This window comes from Centruroides vittatus, unplaced genomic scaffold, assembly GCF_030686945.1.
Source record: "Centruroides vittatus isolate TY-2023 unplaced genomic scaffold, ASM3068694v2 contig_371, whole genome shotgun sequence".
Classification (NCBI taxonomy): domain Eukaryota; kingdom Metazoa; phylum Arthropoda; class Arachnida; order Scorpiones; family Buthidae; genus Centruroides; species Centruroides vittatus.
In genome coordinates, this window is record NW_027122194.1 from 1,025,094 (window position 1) to 1,040,442 (window position 15,349).

At 32.3% G+C, this 15,349-nt stretch overlaps 1 protein-coding gene across 1 annotated transcript in view; it reads right to left on the reverse strand.

Moving 5' to 3' along the window:
• LOC136975391 (attractin-like protein 1) overlaps positions 1 to 14,894 on the reverse strand; it is an 89,885-nt gene extending 74,991 nt beyond the window's left edge. The window contains 1 exon segment of the mRNA XM_067270434.1: positions 14,463 to 14,894. Coding sequence (XP_067126535.1) covers positions 14,463 to 14,701 — 239 coding nt within the window. The 5' untranslated portion in view covers positions 14,702 to 14,894.
• Between the last annotated feature and the right edge of the window lie 455 nt (positions 14,895 to 15,349).

Below are 15,349 nucleotides of genomic sequence, written 5' to 3' on the forward strand. Positions count from 1 at the left end.
AACATTCTGCTTTTACATTTATAAACTGCATTTGATCTGTTGACATTTTGTGAATGTTTTTGATATTCAATGTACAGTAGTCTGATGAAAGACTTTTAAAAAAAAGGTCAAAAGCATCAGTTATTAAAAATTTGTGCTAAGATTTATGGTTTGTTTACATTTTCCGTTTGAATTTATTCATTTCTGCAATTAATCTCTATGATCTTTTTATATCAAACACCCAAAATTTTGATCCCAGATTCATTAATTAGTGTATTGTTCATTTCAAGAGATGCCTTAGAATTGGAAAAACTCCAAAAATTCATTTTAGGGGTTTTCCAACCCCAGAGCATCATCTTATTTCTTATCATATTGTACATGTTTAAAATGAATTTTTAGACAGGTAACAATGTGACTGATATACCAATAATCACACAATTGTATGATGGAGTTAGTGACATGTCAGGGAAAAATCAAGTTTCCAAGAAAAAATAAAATAGACCCACCCCAAGCAATCTATATCCAATGTTTTACAGATAGTTTTTTACAGATAGCTCAATTTTGTGCTTATTAACTCTTATACAAAAGTTTCATCAGCATCTGACTTTTTCAACATTTTCAAAGCCTTACAGGACCATTTCTTATAAATTGTGTCTTCCTATAAAAGTGCACAACACTATGGACATTAGAACCAGCTACAAAATGAAATTATCACTAGATGAAACTGTGGTCATGAAAACTGTAATGCTGTATTGAGCAATTAGAATGTAATCATAGAAGTTCTGAAAAAAAAAAAAAAAGCCAGACTGCCAGACTCAAGATAAGAGCTCAGTGGTATACTGACTTGACAAAATTTTGTTTAATAATGCATTTGTTTGTGTTCCAATAAGTGTTATTAATAATGGATGTACAAAGTAAACACTTCCAAAGTAAAAAAGCATCTATTGGTTGAGCAAGTGAAATAATAATAAACACCACATTACTAGTTTTGAAGAGAACAGAAACTGATTCTACATCTTCTGAAAAAGTAAAGAACTTTGTAAAAGACAAAATGTGAAATTTCTCTTGAACTTATTTGAGTGAAAAGAAAGACTAACTGAAAGAATGAGTTTTTTCCTGAAATGAGAGTTTACAGTAAAATATTTTGGCAGTCCCCCAAAATCAGATACAAAGTCCCCCAAAATGTTGGAAAATTAAATGTTTATTACCAACTTCAAAAATAATTTGAAAATCTTTCTTTGGCACAGTCAGTCAGTCGATACCTAAGTTTAAGTCAAACTTAAAGTTCAGAAAAAAATTGAGGTTAAACCATAGAGAGGCTTTTGTTGCAGCCTCTGATGTTATGAAAATCGACACTTTCATCCTGAATATAAAACAGTACCAAAATATTAGTTACTGATAGTATATAACTCAATGCATTCTATCAGTATGTGTTTATTGCTAAAAACACAGTGATATGCATGACTTATCAATTGGTCCTCACCCTTTAAATTATATTGATGAGTCAGCTGAGAATTTCCAATTCATCATAACCATTTGATTATCAATTCTGTAACCTTGTATTACATATTTTTCTCTTAAATTTAAAAATGTATAAAAAGTTTCTAGATATTTAAAATGATTTTTTTATTAAATAATTTTTAAAGAATTACTATGTGAATTAGATCTATAGTTAGTTCAGTTACTTCTTTTTTATATTAATATATTTTTTATGAAATAATTAATTATAAATTTATAGTATTGGATAGAATATTTGCATTATTCATTGCATTTGGCTATATTCGGTCATAAAGTAACTATTCAGTATTGAGCTGAACACTAAATGAATGTATTCAGCATTCAGACTGAATACTTTCTCAAAGCCAAATAACCTCACTTTAGTTGGGGAGGGTGAGAGAGAAAGAAGGAAAAAATAAAACACAAAATAAAATAAAAACAACATTTAAAAACTCAGATATTTAAAAATATTGTTGTTTATTTTTTTCTGAAACAAATATAACTTCAATAAATAATCTTAAGCAAATACTATTTATTAATAATCACAATTCAAGAGTGATAAATTGTAATGAGGGAACAGTAATACTTCTGCATTTGTAAGAAGTAAGCAATTTCCTTGGTTGTCATAAATTCTTCTAGCTTCAGGCTAAGTATACATTTGGTATTGGGCGTTGCGTTAAATGCACGTTAGCAGCATACACACCATGCATTTAGCTCGGCGATCAACGACTGTTAGTAGGGCGTGTGCACAGGCTCAGTTTGGAAATGGATGTGAAAGTGATTGCTTGTGTGTGGCTCCTCTATTGTCGCTATAAAAGACGACGGCAGAGGCAAAGAGAATTTTAGGTGCATCCAATATTACGAGATAGACTGACGCATGGAATGTTTGTGACGTTGTATCCAAAACTAAGACAATATGAACCCAAGTTTTTTAATTATTTTAGAATGTCTATAAAAATCATTTGATAACTTACTCCATATTATAAAAGTGGATATTACTGGTGAATCAACAATTTTGAGACTCAATTTCTCCAAAAGAAAAACTCATTATAATGTTAACGTGCATCCACTCTACCCGAAAGCACACAATCGAATGTACAACAAAATGGCAGCGCATGTATCTCAAAGTGTGTAGCTGATGCTTGCGCAATGCACGTTCTAACCAAAATCTGTCAATATACGTTTGGAGTGTGCTTGGCCAGAAGCGCGCATTTACGTGTGTATTCCTACATGGACCTCTTGGTTCTTTAAAATGTGTATTACAAAGCGCATGCTTCAAAATGCCCAATGTGTACACATTGTCACTGAAAAGAGTGTATGTTCACTAAATGCACTATTTTGTGAGATACCAATATTATTATATTATCATTTAATTATTTAATTTTTTTATTCTCATCACATAATAACAATAATAATATAAAAAATATAAATACATATAATTATAGTTGCCAACCATCAGCATTTCATATTCTCTGTCAGTGGACTGGCCACTTTTCCCTTTTCTCAAAGTTTTTAAAGAATTTGATATCATCACATAAACATTTCATTTAACAAGTCTAACACCAATATATATATATGTAAAGACATTGTATGTATTTTATTACTGAAGTGGACCAGTGACATTTTCAGATTCCTTTAATTGGGAAAAAACAATTAATATTTTTATATATGTATGTTCATATATGTATGAGAATTTTAGCTCAAATGTGATAATTTTAAATGGCAGATAAGATAAATTGCATCTTTAAGTCTGGCAGCTTTAGTGCCATCATGTTGGCGGTTTTATCAATTATAGCTAAATCATCAGCAGAAGGAAACAAGTTACTTTTACAGTTATACCAAATTATTGAGCAGCACTACAGTTTCTCTTCTCAATAATAAGAAGAAACATCTAATTCATCATTTAAGAATATACAGATTAAATTTTCAGTGGTATCATTTGTTTATTTCAAGTTTTTAAGATTTCAATATTTCGAATTTGCATATTTACAGTATATAAAAAGTTATTAAGATAAGGCAATTGTTTTCTACTCATCTATATATATTATTGAATTAGAATAAACTGAAGAATAATAAATGAAGAAATGCTATATTTTATTTTGTCATGCTTCTTCTATTATCCAATATCATTTGTCATTATCCTACTATCTGATATCATTATCTAACAATTTACAAACCTTAAGTCATTAAATGATAAAACAAGATCATTTAACCATTATTTTATATTAGCTTTAAAACTCATTATTATTTTATTCTTATATCAATTTCTTTTGTTAAAATGAAATTTTTTTTGTATTTAATAATTGAATATGTATACATTTCTGCTTTTCATTTTCAAATATATTAATAAATTATTATATTTTATACTTCCAATAATAATTCATTCCTATTTTATTCAAATATATACTTGTACTTCGGTATAAAGTTAGTCTATTCAGTTATTTGTTGTGCAGCTTATCATATAAATGACAATAATATTTTTTTGTGTATTTATTTTTACCAATAATATATTCCTATTTGATATTAAAATAGTTAATTTTCTAATTCTGTCAAGATAAATAAGGAATAGCTGTAAGAAATATTGACTATACCTTTCCTTTACAACTCTATATACGTGGTACGATCCAAAAGTTCTGGGAATGCAGTAATCTATGACAACAAAAGCATGTATTTGAAGTTACAGCGTATGAAATGGATTCTATCAAACCACCTCTTCGTGTTCAGGTTAATTTCACCCATGTCATGTGATTAAACTGCAAGCGCTGCTGTTTTTTTCCAGAGATTGATTACGTCGCAGAACAAAGGTAACTAAGTGGAGTTTCAAGAACAACCTCCAACATTTTGACTTCACCGTGACCTTTCACCGTAGAATCACCGTACACCTTTCTTAGCAATTTTAAAATCTCCATAGGTGTTTTACCTAAACGCTGACAAAATTTAATGTTGGAGGTTGTTCTTGAAACTCCACTTTGATTACGTTGCAGAACAAAGGTAACTATCTCCGGAAAAAAACAGCAGCGCTCGCGGTTTAATCACATGACATGGGTGAAATTAACATGAACACGTAGAAATGGTTTGGTAGAATCCATTTCATATGCTGTAACTTCAAATACATGCTTTTGTTGTCATAGATTACTGCATTCCCCGAACTTTTAGATCGTACCACGTATATATATATATATTATTTAAATGTACAAATATGTAACTGCCAGTTTCTAAACCATACTTAGGTTAAACAAAGTAATTTGGTATAAATATTGGTTGTTAGGTTTTCATCTTGTATTAAATTTTACCATTTACCTTTACGCCAAATTACTTTGTTCATTTAATGAATTGCTAGAACCTAACTGAATAACCCAAAAAATATTGGGCTTGGTAATTGTTTATGTATATAAATATTTATTTTTATTCTTTTTGTTAATATTTTTAAATAGATACTATATTACTAATTTATATACAGAAACTATAATATGCTTTTCAAATAAATGATAATTCCATTAAAATCACACAAATCAATTCTGCAACTAGGGTTTTATGTATCTGGAGCAAATAATTGTCTTGCATAAGATCAAAGCAACAGTAAACATTACTTTTAATTAGTTTACAATAGATTTATTGAAATATTTCATTATAAGATTATTTTCTATGTTATTGTATCACAAAACTTATAGAGCATACACTCCATTTATGTATTTGAAAATTTGCAACTATGAAACAAAAATAAACATCCTTGCTTGACACACGATTTAAATTCATGAACTAATCATTTTAATAAAAATATCTAACTATACCTTCTTAAGCCTTTTTTCGAATTTCCGGTACTAAGTACTAACATTAACGACCACTTAACTAACGTTTTCGATCGCCTCCGCGATCTTCGTCAGGTTTTATTCGACGGTTTTCGAGATAGAATGCAATAGAATTCTTTCAAAGTTCAAACGATCGAACCTCTCACCGCGTGCCATAATTGCAAACGATCCAACTTGTTTTTAATGCCTATAATATAATCATAAAAATGAATGCGTACATCCGTACATGAATAGTACACTACTCTGATATGCTACCATTGCGAGTGTACTTCGGAGACATATCTCCACGCATATGATAAAACGTTTCCATCTTTGAAATTAATGCATTTCCCTGATTTAGACGCCTTGTAAATCTCAAGGGTCTCCAAGGCCCTGATGCGGTCCGTGTCGAATGATGTTTTAATTAGGCTGGTTTTATCAAAATCTGCCTTTATATCGGGGTCGGTGGCGTAGGTCGAGAGGGCGGTGGTGTGTCTTTTCTTGTTGACGTCATACCTGTGTTCCGCGATCCTCTTTTTCACGGATCTCTTAGTAGATCCGATGTATATTAAATCCGTTTGGGACCTGTGATCCCTTAAGCAAGGGCCAAACTGAATTTTCTTTTGGAATGCAAGAAGAATGACGTGTATCCCATGTCTATATACAGGATATGTTTGCCATTGGGATGCGGATCCCTAACACCGAAACTTAGGTGGTTGTGTTTGAGAAAAGCTATTCGAACATCTAAGAGGTGCGTATACTCCGGCCTCAACAGACTGACAGAAATGGAGGATGACCTCTTTGAACACCACCGCGATTACTTACAACTGGAAAATCGAAAAGTTACTGTATTTCAAGAAATATTGGCAAGAAATTTGGCGCGGAGATACAAGAAGAAATTACAGTGGATAATGAGTAAACAAAAACCCATCAAGAAAAATGTACCCCCCACCCCTCTGGTCTGCTGGGACGACATAGTTCCTCCGCATTACGTAATTGAAACGGTGGCGCACGGACCGATGTACACTCCGGGCTCGGATAAACCCTTGCTTGAAACGGTAATGCCGGACATTGAAAGAATGGTCTGCGGAATGGATGAAGTTTCCAAGGAGCACTACAGGTGGAAGGCTGCCATGAGAATAAGTGGTAACAGAAGATGTAGAAAAGGCAACATATGGATGCATATAAGAAAAACCAAGAAATGGCTTGCAGAGGAGCGTATTATTCTACTAAGGGCGGATAAGAACAGAGCACTCGTTCTACTCAAGGAAGAGACGTATAAAACTATGTTGAGGCAATACATCGTAGATACGAACAGTGAACAAGTCGCGGATAATTACATAGACAGGTTACATGCACGGGTGGTGCGGTTCACGTGCACCCCCCTGGCGAAGGCGCAGGGATTAGGCAGGGCGGTAGTGGCGTCACCTGATACACCCAGACTTTTCGCTTTCGTGAAAACGCACAAACCTACGCCTGCACTCAGACCTATTTTGGATAAGGCTAGAGCCCCTACGAGGTTGCTAGAAACCGAGTTACACCGCATATTAGCCAGGCATCTCCAAGATTACCCCCTAACAGTGAAGAACTCCAGGGAGTTGGTCGACGCATTGAAGCGCACACAGGTTACAGAGAGCGCTCACGTCACGGTATTGGACTTTCAAGCCCTATATTCATCCATAAAAATCGAACCGTGCTTTTGCGCCCTTAGGGACGTCCTATTAGCCAAATATAGCCTACCAGCACATTGCAAGCACGTGCTCGAGCTCGCACATCTAGTGTGCTACAATTCGCTGTTTGGATTCGACAACGCCACATATTTACAAAAAAGGGGGGTCCCCATGGGGAGCCCAATTTCGGGCGACCTGTGTGAGTTGATTTTACGGCAGTTAGAGAGGGATGTCATTCCCAGGTTTACGCACGATATTATTTTATATCGTAGGTATGTAGATGACGTGATGATCATATGGAAGAACGGGCCGAACGTCCATGATTTTCTGCGCAGTGTTAATGACAACCCGTATGGGCTAACGCTTAAACTGGATCAAATATCGAGCACGGATGTGCACTTTTTAGACGTCACCATACAACTCAGAGGAAACAACATTGAAACGCGGGTGTATTACAAGCCCGACTACATACCTATGTACATACCTGCTGGGTCTGAAGACCCTTATCCGTATAAGATTGCGGCGTTCAGGGCGTTAGTTAGGAGGGCGTACACTCATAACTCTAAAAGGGAGGACACGCTCACAGAGCTGGCACACATAGAAGACATAGCCGCTAGCCATGGATACAGACGTGGCCTAGTCCGTAAATTAGCGCGTAACTTCCGTAATACAAACGCGGCACATCACGCCGCAAGGGCACGGGATAGGTCCAAGTCGGGGCCGAACCAGCGCACGGTGGTCCAGTACAACAGAGGTATGCATGACATATACAAGGAAATAGCGTGGAAGAAGGGCACCGATTTGACGTTCTCAAAAACCCAATCGATCTATTCGCTATTCAGGAACGTCAAGGACAAGCCGGATTTTCTAAGAGCACCGGGAGTGTACAGTATCCCGATAAGGGATCACAGGTCCCAAACGGATTTAATATACATCGGATCTACTAAGAGATCCGTGAAAAAGAGGATCGCGGAACACAGGTATGACGTCAACAAGAAAAGACACACCACCGCCCTCTCGACCTACGCCACCGACCCCGATATAAAGGCAGATTTTGATAAAACCAGCCTAATTAAAACATCATTCGACACGGACCGCATCAGGGCCTTGGAGACCCTTGAGATTTACAAGGCGTCTAAATCAGGGAAATGCATTAATTTCAAAGATGGAAACGTTTTATCATATGCGTGGAGATATGTCTCCGAAGTACACTCGCAATGGTAGCATATCAGAGTAGTGTACTATTCATGTACGGATGTACGCATTCATTTTTATGATTATATTATAGGCATTAAAAACAAGTTGGATCGTTCGCAATTATGGCACGCGGTGAGAGGTTCGATCGTTTGAACTTTGAAAGAATTCTATTGCATTCTATCTCGAAAACCGTCGAATAAAACCTGACGAAGATCGCGGAGGCGATCGAAAACGTTAGTTAAGTGGTCGTTAATGTTAGTACTTAGTACCGGAAATTCGAAAAAAGGCTTAAGAAGGTATAATGGATATCATATGTACCGGTATGAGGATTGTTTCTAAAAATATCTAACATATTCTGTTACCAGATCCACTATAATACAATATTAAACTGCTTCTAATATATTTTGCATTTCTTATATTGCAGAAATGACAACAAATCCAAGAAGGCAGAATCTCAACTTTTTATCATTAATTTTACCATAAAACTCCTTATCTACAGTCTCTTCCTGACAAAACTTGGTCAAATTTCATATTTTTAAATTTCCAAATGTTAATTGTCAACCAATATTTAACATTACATATTTACAGAAGTTTTTAAAAGTATTATTAATAATTAAATTTATACTGATATGTTTTTACTTTCTAGCTCTGTTATATTTAACAGAGGAAGTGTGGTGATTGGTCAAAAAATTACTCCAAGATTTTTAAATTTTTGGACTTTGGGGCCCTTGGAACACTGAGAAATGCAGAAAAATTTGTGGGTTTTTTTCTGTATGTATGTATGTATGTATGCATGGTTGTTAGTATGTATGAAGCATGATTTTGTTCACTCCCAGCTTAATAACTCCTGTGCTTTTTGTCAAAAATTTTTGAAATTTTGCAGGGAGGTTTATTTGTTAGGGGGACTGATGCTATTAAAAATTCATATCTTAAGAAAGGTTGGACTTAATAACAATTTTACTCATTATTAGCATTTACAATTTTTTATAAAACTCATCCCTACTCTCAAAATTAAACTTTTTGTCATTTTATAATAATTAAAAATACAAAATTTTTAATTATTATAAACATTGCCTGACATTGCCAAAAAATGGTTATATGATTCTAATCCAGCAACAAATTGCTTAACTTTTCTGGCAAAACATTTCCAGAAAAGTTAGGCAATTTGTTGTTATACTTCTGATAAACAGCACTGAGTTCAGCGTTAACGTAAATTCTTCTTTTTACTGCAAGCACTTTCGACAAAATTACGTTCGTCGTCTTCAGGCGAATAAGGAAGGAACAAATTTGAAAGTGGCACGTGCCAAACATTCCAAACCGATAACAGAAAATTTTCATTGGCAAATTTTTAAAAATAATATATTCTTTTAGCGTTCGGTAACTTCGCCGGTTTGAAGGAGATTTTAAATCGGCGCGACTGATGGCGCATGCGCTGAAAAGCACACGCGCTAAATTTGCGACTAAATTTGTTGTTGGATTAGCATCATCTAATTAATTTTCATATATTATTGTTTGTATCTATTAAATTTTGCATGTTTTGATTAGAATGTTTGATTTTTTATTGAATTAGCTTGCAATAAAATAACAGAGAATATGAATCTTTTTGTATATAGTAGTAGCCATGGAAATTGCATCACCTATGGTATGTATCATAAAGCACTCAACAGATATGTAAAGTAGCATATTTAAGCATAATTTCTCTGTAGTACAGAGAAACCAAGAATAAATCAAAAAAACTGCAATTTATTACATCTAATAGGCTACTACACTGAACTTAAATACCACACCACAGCATCATCAATACTGTTAATGAGCACTGTCACAAGAACTTCACAGTTATGGAAACAAAAATAAGGGTTCACAGCAATAAAATAAAGCTGAAAAATATAATACAAACAATTATTTCTCATTGAATGGAATCCTAATAATCTTAGGACCAACTCAAGCCTTAACAGTTTTGTAGTACTCTAGCATAGAATGGTGATTTCTTCAAGTTTTCTATATCAAGCTCATGAAACCAAACTCTTCTAACACATTTCTGTAGTTGCTCATTATTCTTAGGTTTCTTTGCAATTTTCAAGCTCATAATATGCCAGCAGTTCTCCGTAGGGTTGAGAAAAGATCCAGATCAGATGCCTAGCCAGCCAGGTAACAGTCCTGATCTCAATCAGGACTGTTACCTGGCTGGCTAGGCATCTGATCTGGCTGGACATTTAGTAGGAATTTTTTAAATACCTAAACAGCAACTTGTGTGTCCGCTTAAATGATAATAATGCTAACAAACTGTAGAGAAAAGACACTTACTTTACTCACCATCTTTACACAGTGATATAGGATGCAGATTAATCCTGAAGATGCAGGATTTTGTGTAAAAAAATTATTCCTTGACTGCTGGAATTAACTTCACAAATAAGATGTTTTTACTCACTGCATTCACAGACCCATTGTAAATAGACAGAATACAAACTACAAACGAACTGCTTCAAAACATCTTATTTGCCAAGCTAACATTATTGTTTTAATAAAAAGTAAAAATACTTTACAGATGGATACTAGTATCCAGCTATAAAGTATTTTTGCTTTTTATTAAATTGTAATTCTGCCAGCCCTTTTTAAAGTAACATTATTATTAATTACAAATTCAGCATTACATGTTTTTGCATTCAGCATTTTCAAAAATGTTAAGAACAAGATGTAAAGCTTGCAATACATTACATAAGAACAAATCAGTAAAATTTTTTAACAACAAGCATTTATATGGAACTCCATACAGTGATTTGAAATTAATGTGTGGGGTTCCATTTAAAAGTTTGTTATTAAAAAAACCCAAATTCTGATCCAATGTGGTATGTGGTGAGCTTAAGTTATCCATTGGAACAACTTACAATTTGATAATGCAATTTAAAAATGATTTGCTATTGATTAAATTATGATTGAAACTCTGAACAGAAATGGAAAAGTTAAGATATTTTACAAATATGTTTTTAGTCTGATTTCTATCATACTGGTAATATAAAAACCAAAAATTACATTCAGTTTCAGTTGTATTGCAAAACTCTAGATTTTGAGCTTCTTGGATCATAGCTTAAATATACTGCTTTGCACATTAAGCTGTTGAGCACTTTTATTATATTGCAATTTCCATGGCCACTACTATAAATATAGATACTATCTTAACTGTATAAAATCTATATGTATAAGCTAAAAAAATTATAAATTATTCTAATATGGAATATACATTTCTATTAGTGTTGCAACAAATAGTATATTCGGCCAAGAGCATGGCCAAATAGCTGAATATTTGGCCAAACTATTCAGCTTGATTAACGCATGTACGAAAATTGGCACGCAAACCGCATTATGGCAAAGACCCTGCTCTCTATTGGTCCACTGTCACTACGCTTTGCCAATCGCATTAATTCTTGACAGTTGTAGCAAACAGACAGGAGCATCATGGCAGTATGTGATAAATGATATCAAATGTGAGTAACAATAAAATGACCTACACATGTAAATAACGGAAAAAGAACAGAGAAGGACCGTGAAGTGAAAATTTGAAAATAAATATGAAATTGAGAATTGATAACATAATCAAACAAGTTGAGGCAGCTTATTGGCACAAAATTTGCAGCCATCAATAATTGTTCTCATAAACTTTGGAAAGCTAAATGCTTGTAATGAAAGTCACTTAGCGTGCATAGGCGAAAGCTTGGGGCTGTTCAGGCTACCAAGCTGTGTCGAATCCGTGAAATCATAACTGTGACTTATACCGATGTCCTCTGTCTCTTTTCTCCGTTATCATCAGGCTATGAGTCACGTAATTGTAAAATGGGAAATCTACGACAGAAAAGTGATGAATCGAAAGTATCGTGCGTGCACATTATGATGTATGAATAGGCATACATGGACTAAAGCAATAGAGGAAAGAGAAAGGGAAGAGCAAAGACGAGTGCTTAAAAAGAAGGATAGGCAGGGTCAGACCCTCAGATGTGCAATGATTCTTGAATGAATAGGTGTGTACGTGTGCTGATCTTTGTAATTATAAATTGTGAATACATGTGACTAATATTATTTTGTTTTTTATTTTGTGCAGGTTAAAGTTATAAATAAATATAAACAAACAACACTAACCCAATAACATTAAATCTAAATACCAAAATGATTAATTTACTGTGTTTTTGTTATTTCTTACTCCTGTTTTTAGGTATTCGGTATTTGGCTGAATAGTGAAAAATAGGCCAAATACCAAATAGTAACCAAATATTCATTGCATCATTAATTTCTACAGTTATAAATAAAACATTATTTCTATAAATTTGAGTAAATTACATGTGCCACAGAACTTCTAAAAAGTGAACATTTACATTAGAAGGTATTCAAATAATTGAATTTAGTTTTTTCAAATAATAAAACATTTTTTGTTATTCTAATTCTACTAATCTTAACTTAAAAATAAATTGATGAAATTATAAAGAAACCATAATCATAACTATCATTAACTAGAAACAGGCCTAGATAATGTTATAAAATTAAGATTAAAACCATTTAACGTATTTCAAGATTTTAAAAAATTTGAAGAATTTGTATAATTCTGGATCATCATTACAATTAGTATATGACAGAATACTTCTCAAACTATAAATTCAAGTCTGTAAACTGATGTACATTTATTTCATATATAATTTAACACTGATTTAATTCTTTAAAGTTGCCACTTTACCTAAAATAATAAATGTACATAATATTAGTTTAATAAATCACTGCATAAATTAAAGTAATATTTAGAGCATAAGACAGTAAATACAATGCATCAGCATTGATATTTAACCATTGCAAGCATTGTTTTAAATAAGCATACCCTGATCCATGCCATTCTGAGTCAGCTGTTAGTTTTATGCCATAATGGTTGTAGATGGATTAGAATGAAATGGCTGTAGAATGATTAATGCTAACCTAACCTTGAATGAATATCTCAAAAGGTGATATACCATCTTGTTCAGTCCCAAAATAGTGTCAAATCCACATCAGTAAAAATTAACATATAGGCTTAAAGTACATAAAAACAGATATTTAGTAAAAATATATTAAAAATTTAGAATTTTAGAACTATTTTTAATAGTTTTCCTATGATGAAATATTAGAAATTCTTTCATGTGCCACAGTTGAATTATAAAAGACAAAGGAAAATTCATGGAAACTTTTTGAAAAATTGTATAAAATATAATATCAGACTTTCATTAAAAGAATATAAAATACAAATCAGTTAATAGATTAATCAAAATATCTGAATTTAAGTTATCTACTTATAACTATCATATGTATTAACAGAATCATAATGTAATAATATTAGTGATGTAAATAAAATGATTTTACAGAAAAAAATATCAATCAATCATTAATTACATTATATAAAATTTTTTAGTGTTATTTTAATTATAGCTAAATTAAATATATAAATTAATTTAAAATTTAAATCATTTAAATACATTTTTTGAAAGCGTGACAATCAAATAATCGCAGTTACATTTTGAAACGACTTATAAATTAAATTAGAAGCTACAAATTAGGAAACCGTAAAACACGTAGATAATCATAGAAGCAAACGTTTCAAAGTTCATAATTTTATTTACAGGACAAAAATATATTACGATTAATATTTCCCTATTAGTAATTTTACCAATGTAATATCAATGGATAATCTTAAACTATCTTTTAACTATTACAAAATTATATAATTTAAAACTATCAATTAGGATGCGAACATCAGAAAATATACATTTAATTGGTCAAAAACTTCAATATCCTCCAATCATTTTTCTAATAACATAATTCTTTCATTATATAATTCATTTATAATTACATTTCAACCAAATTAACTGAAAATAAAGTGTTACAAATCAAATGTTCATCTTTAAAATTTAATTAATTATCATCACTTGTATCAAATGATGATGATAATATTGAAACAAAATTGAATCTTAATATAAATCTCACCATCTCATTTGTATATAATTTCAAAGAAATGATACATTAAATCACATTTAAAGGAACTAAATGGGTGAATCCTTTACTGTTTTTCTAATGTAATTAATATTTGAGTGAAGTATATAATGTGAATTGGATTTAAATGCAGTTATGCATTGTTTCAATACCTATATAAAGAAGAATTATACGTTTATATACATGTAGATTGATACAATATATGTAATGGTAGTTGATAGTGGATCATGTAATGTGAAATTACTTATGAGAAAGATATCGTTCAGGAAATAGAATTTGTATAAGTTTAACAGATGTTATTGTGGATATAATAAGTTATAAAGGCCATTACCTAACCCGTCCTCCGCATCGATGACAAGACGAACCTTGCCAACCTCGATCACACAGACAACGTCCGTCTTGGCAATATCCATTTAAACACACAATATTATGGCAAGACGACGTATTCGACGCTACAGCTTCTCGTACGTTCTCTTGGAATATTATTAAAGTTAACAGAATAGCAAGTATTTTAGCAAAACGTTTAAATTTTGCTCTATGAACGCACCAATGCATTAACTTATCCATCATCGACTAGCCATTTTCCGTAATCAAACTTTGGTGACTCCAGTTCCGGGTTTTAACACCAGGAGGAGCCATAGATCTAGGCCGGTTTTTCGAACGAGATGTTGTGAATTAACTCCGGTTCGGTTCAACACCCGCTAGGTTGAGGCTGACGAACCCGTTTAATTTGATGAATTTTCTCCACCCTTCCTGTCTATCACACTATTATGACGTTTATGTTTCTTTTAATCTATCCAAAGTTTTACGGCTGCTATATAATGTAATTGTTATACACCCGTATTTTATACAATAAATAAAGTATATTAAGTAAATTTCTCATACTCGATATTTATAAAATATTATATACATTTTTAAAAATCAATTATTCTCTTTTGTTTCTGGTTTGTTAATTGCCAATTTCAAATTAATTCGTGTATTTAAAACAATTATCGTTAATTTCGTGTTTGTCCGCACGGAGGCAGAAGGACATCTGGTCATCTGAGTTTGTGGAATTAATAAATTATTATGTTTATTTGTTACTGGAAGCTTAAAAAATAAAAGATATTTTCAAAAATATTTTTATTTTTGAAGTGTTTTTAAATTCTTTAAATTATATAATTCCGAATTGAATATTAGATTTCTAATTAGTGAAGGCGGATAATTAAGACGTTTTGT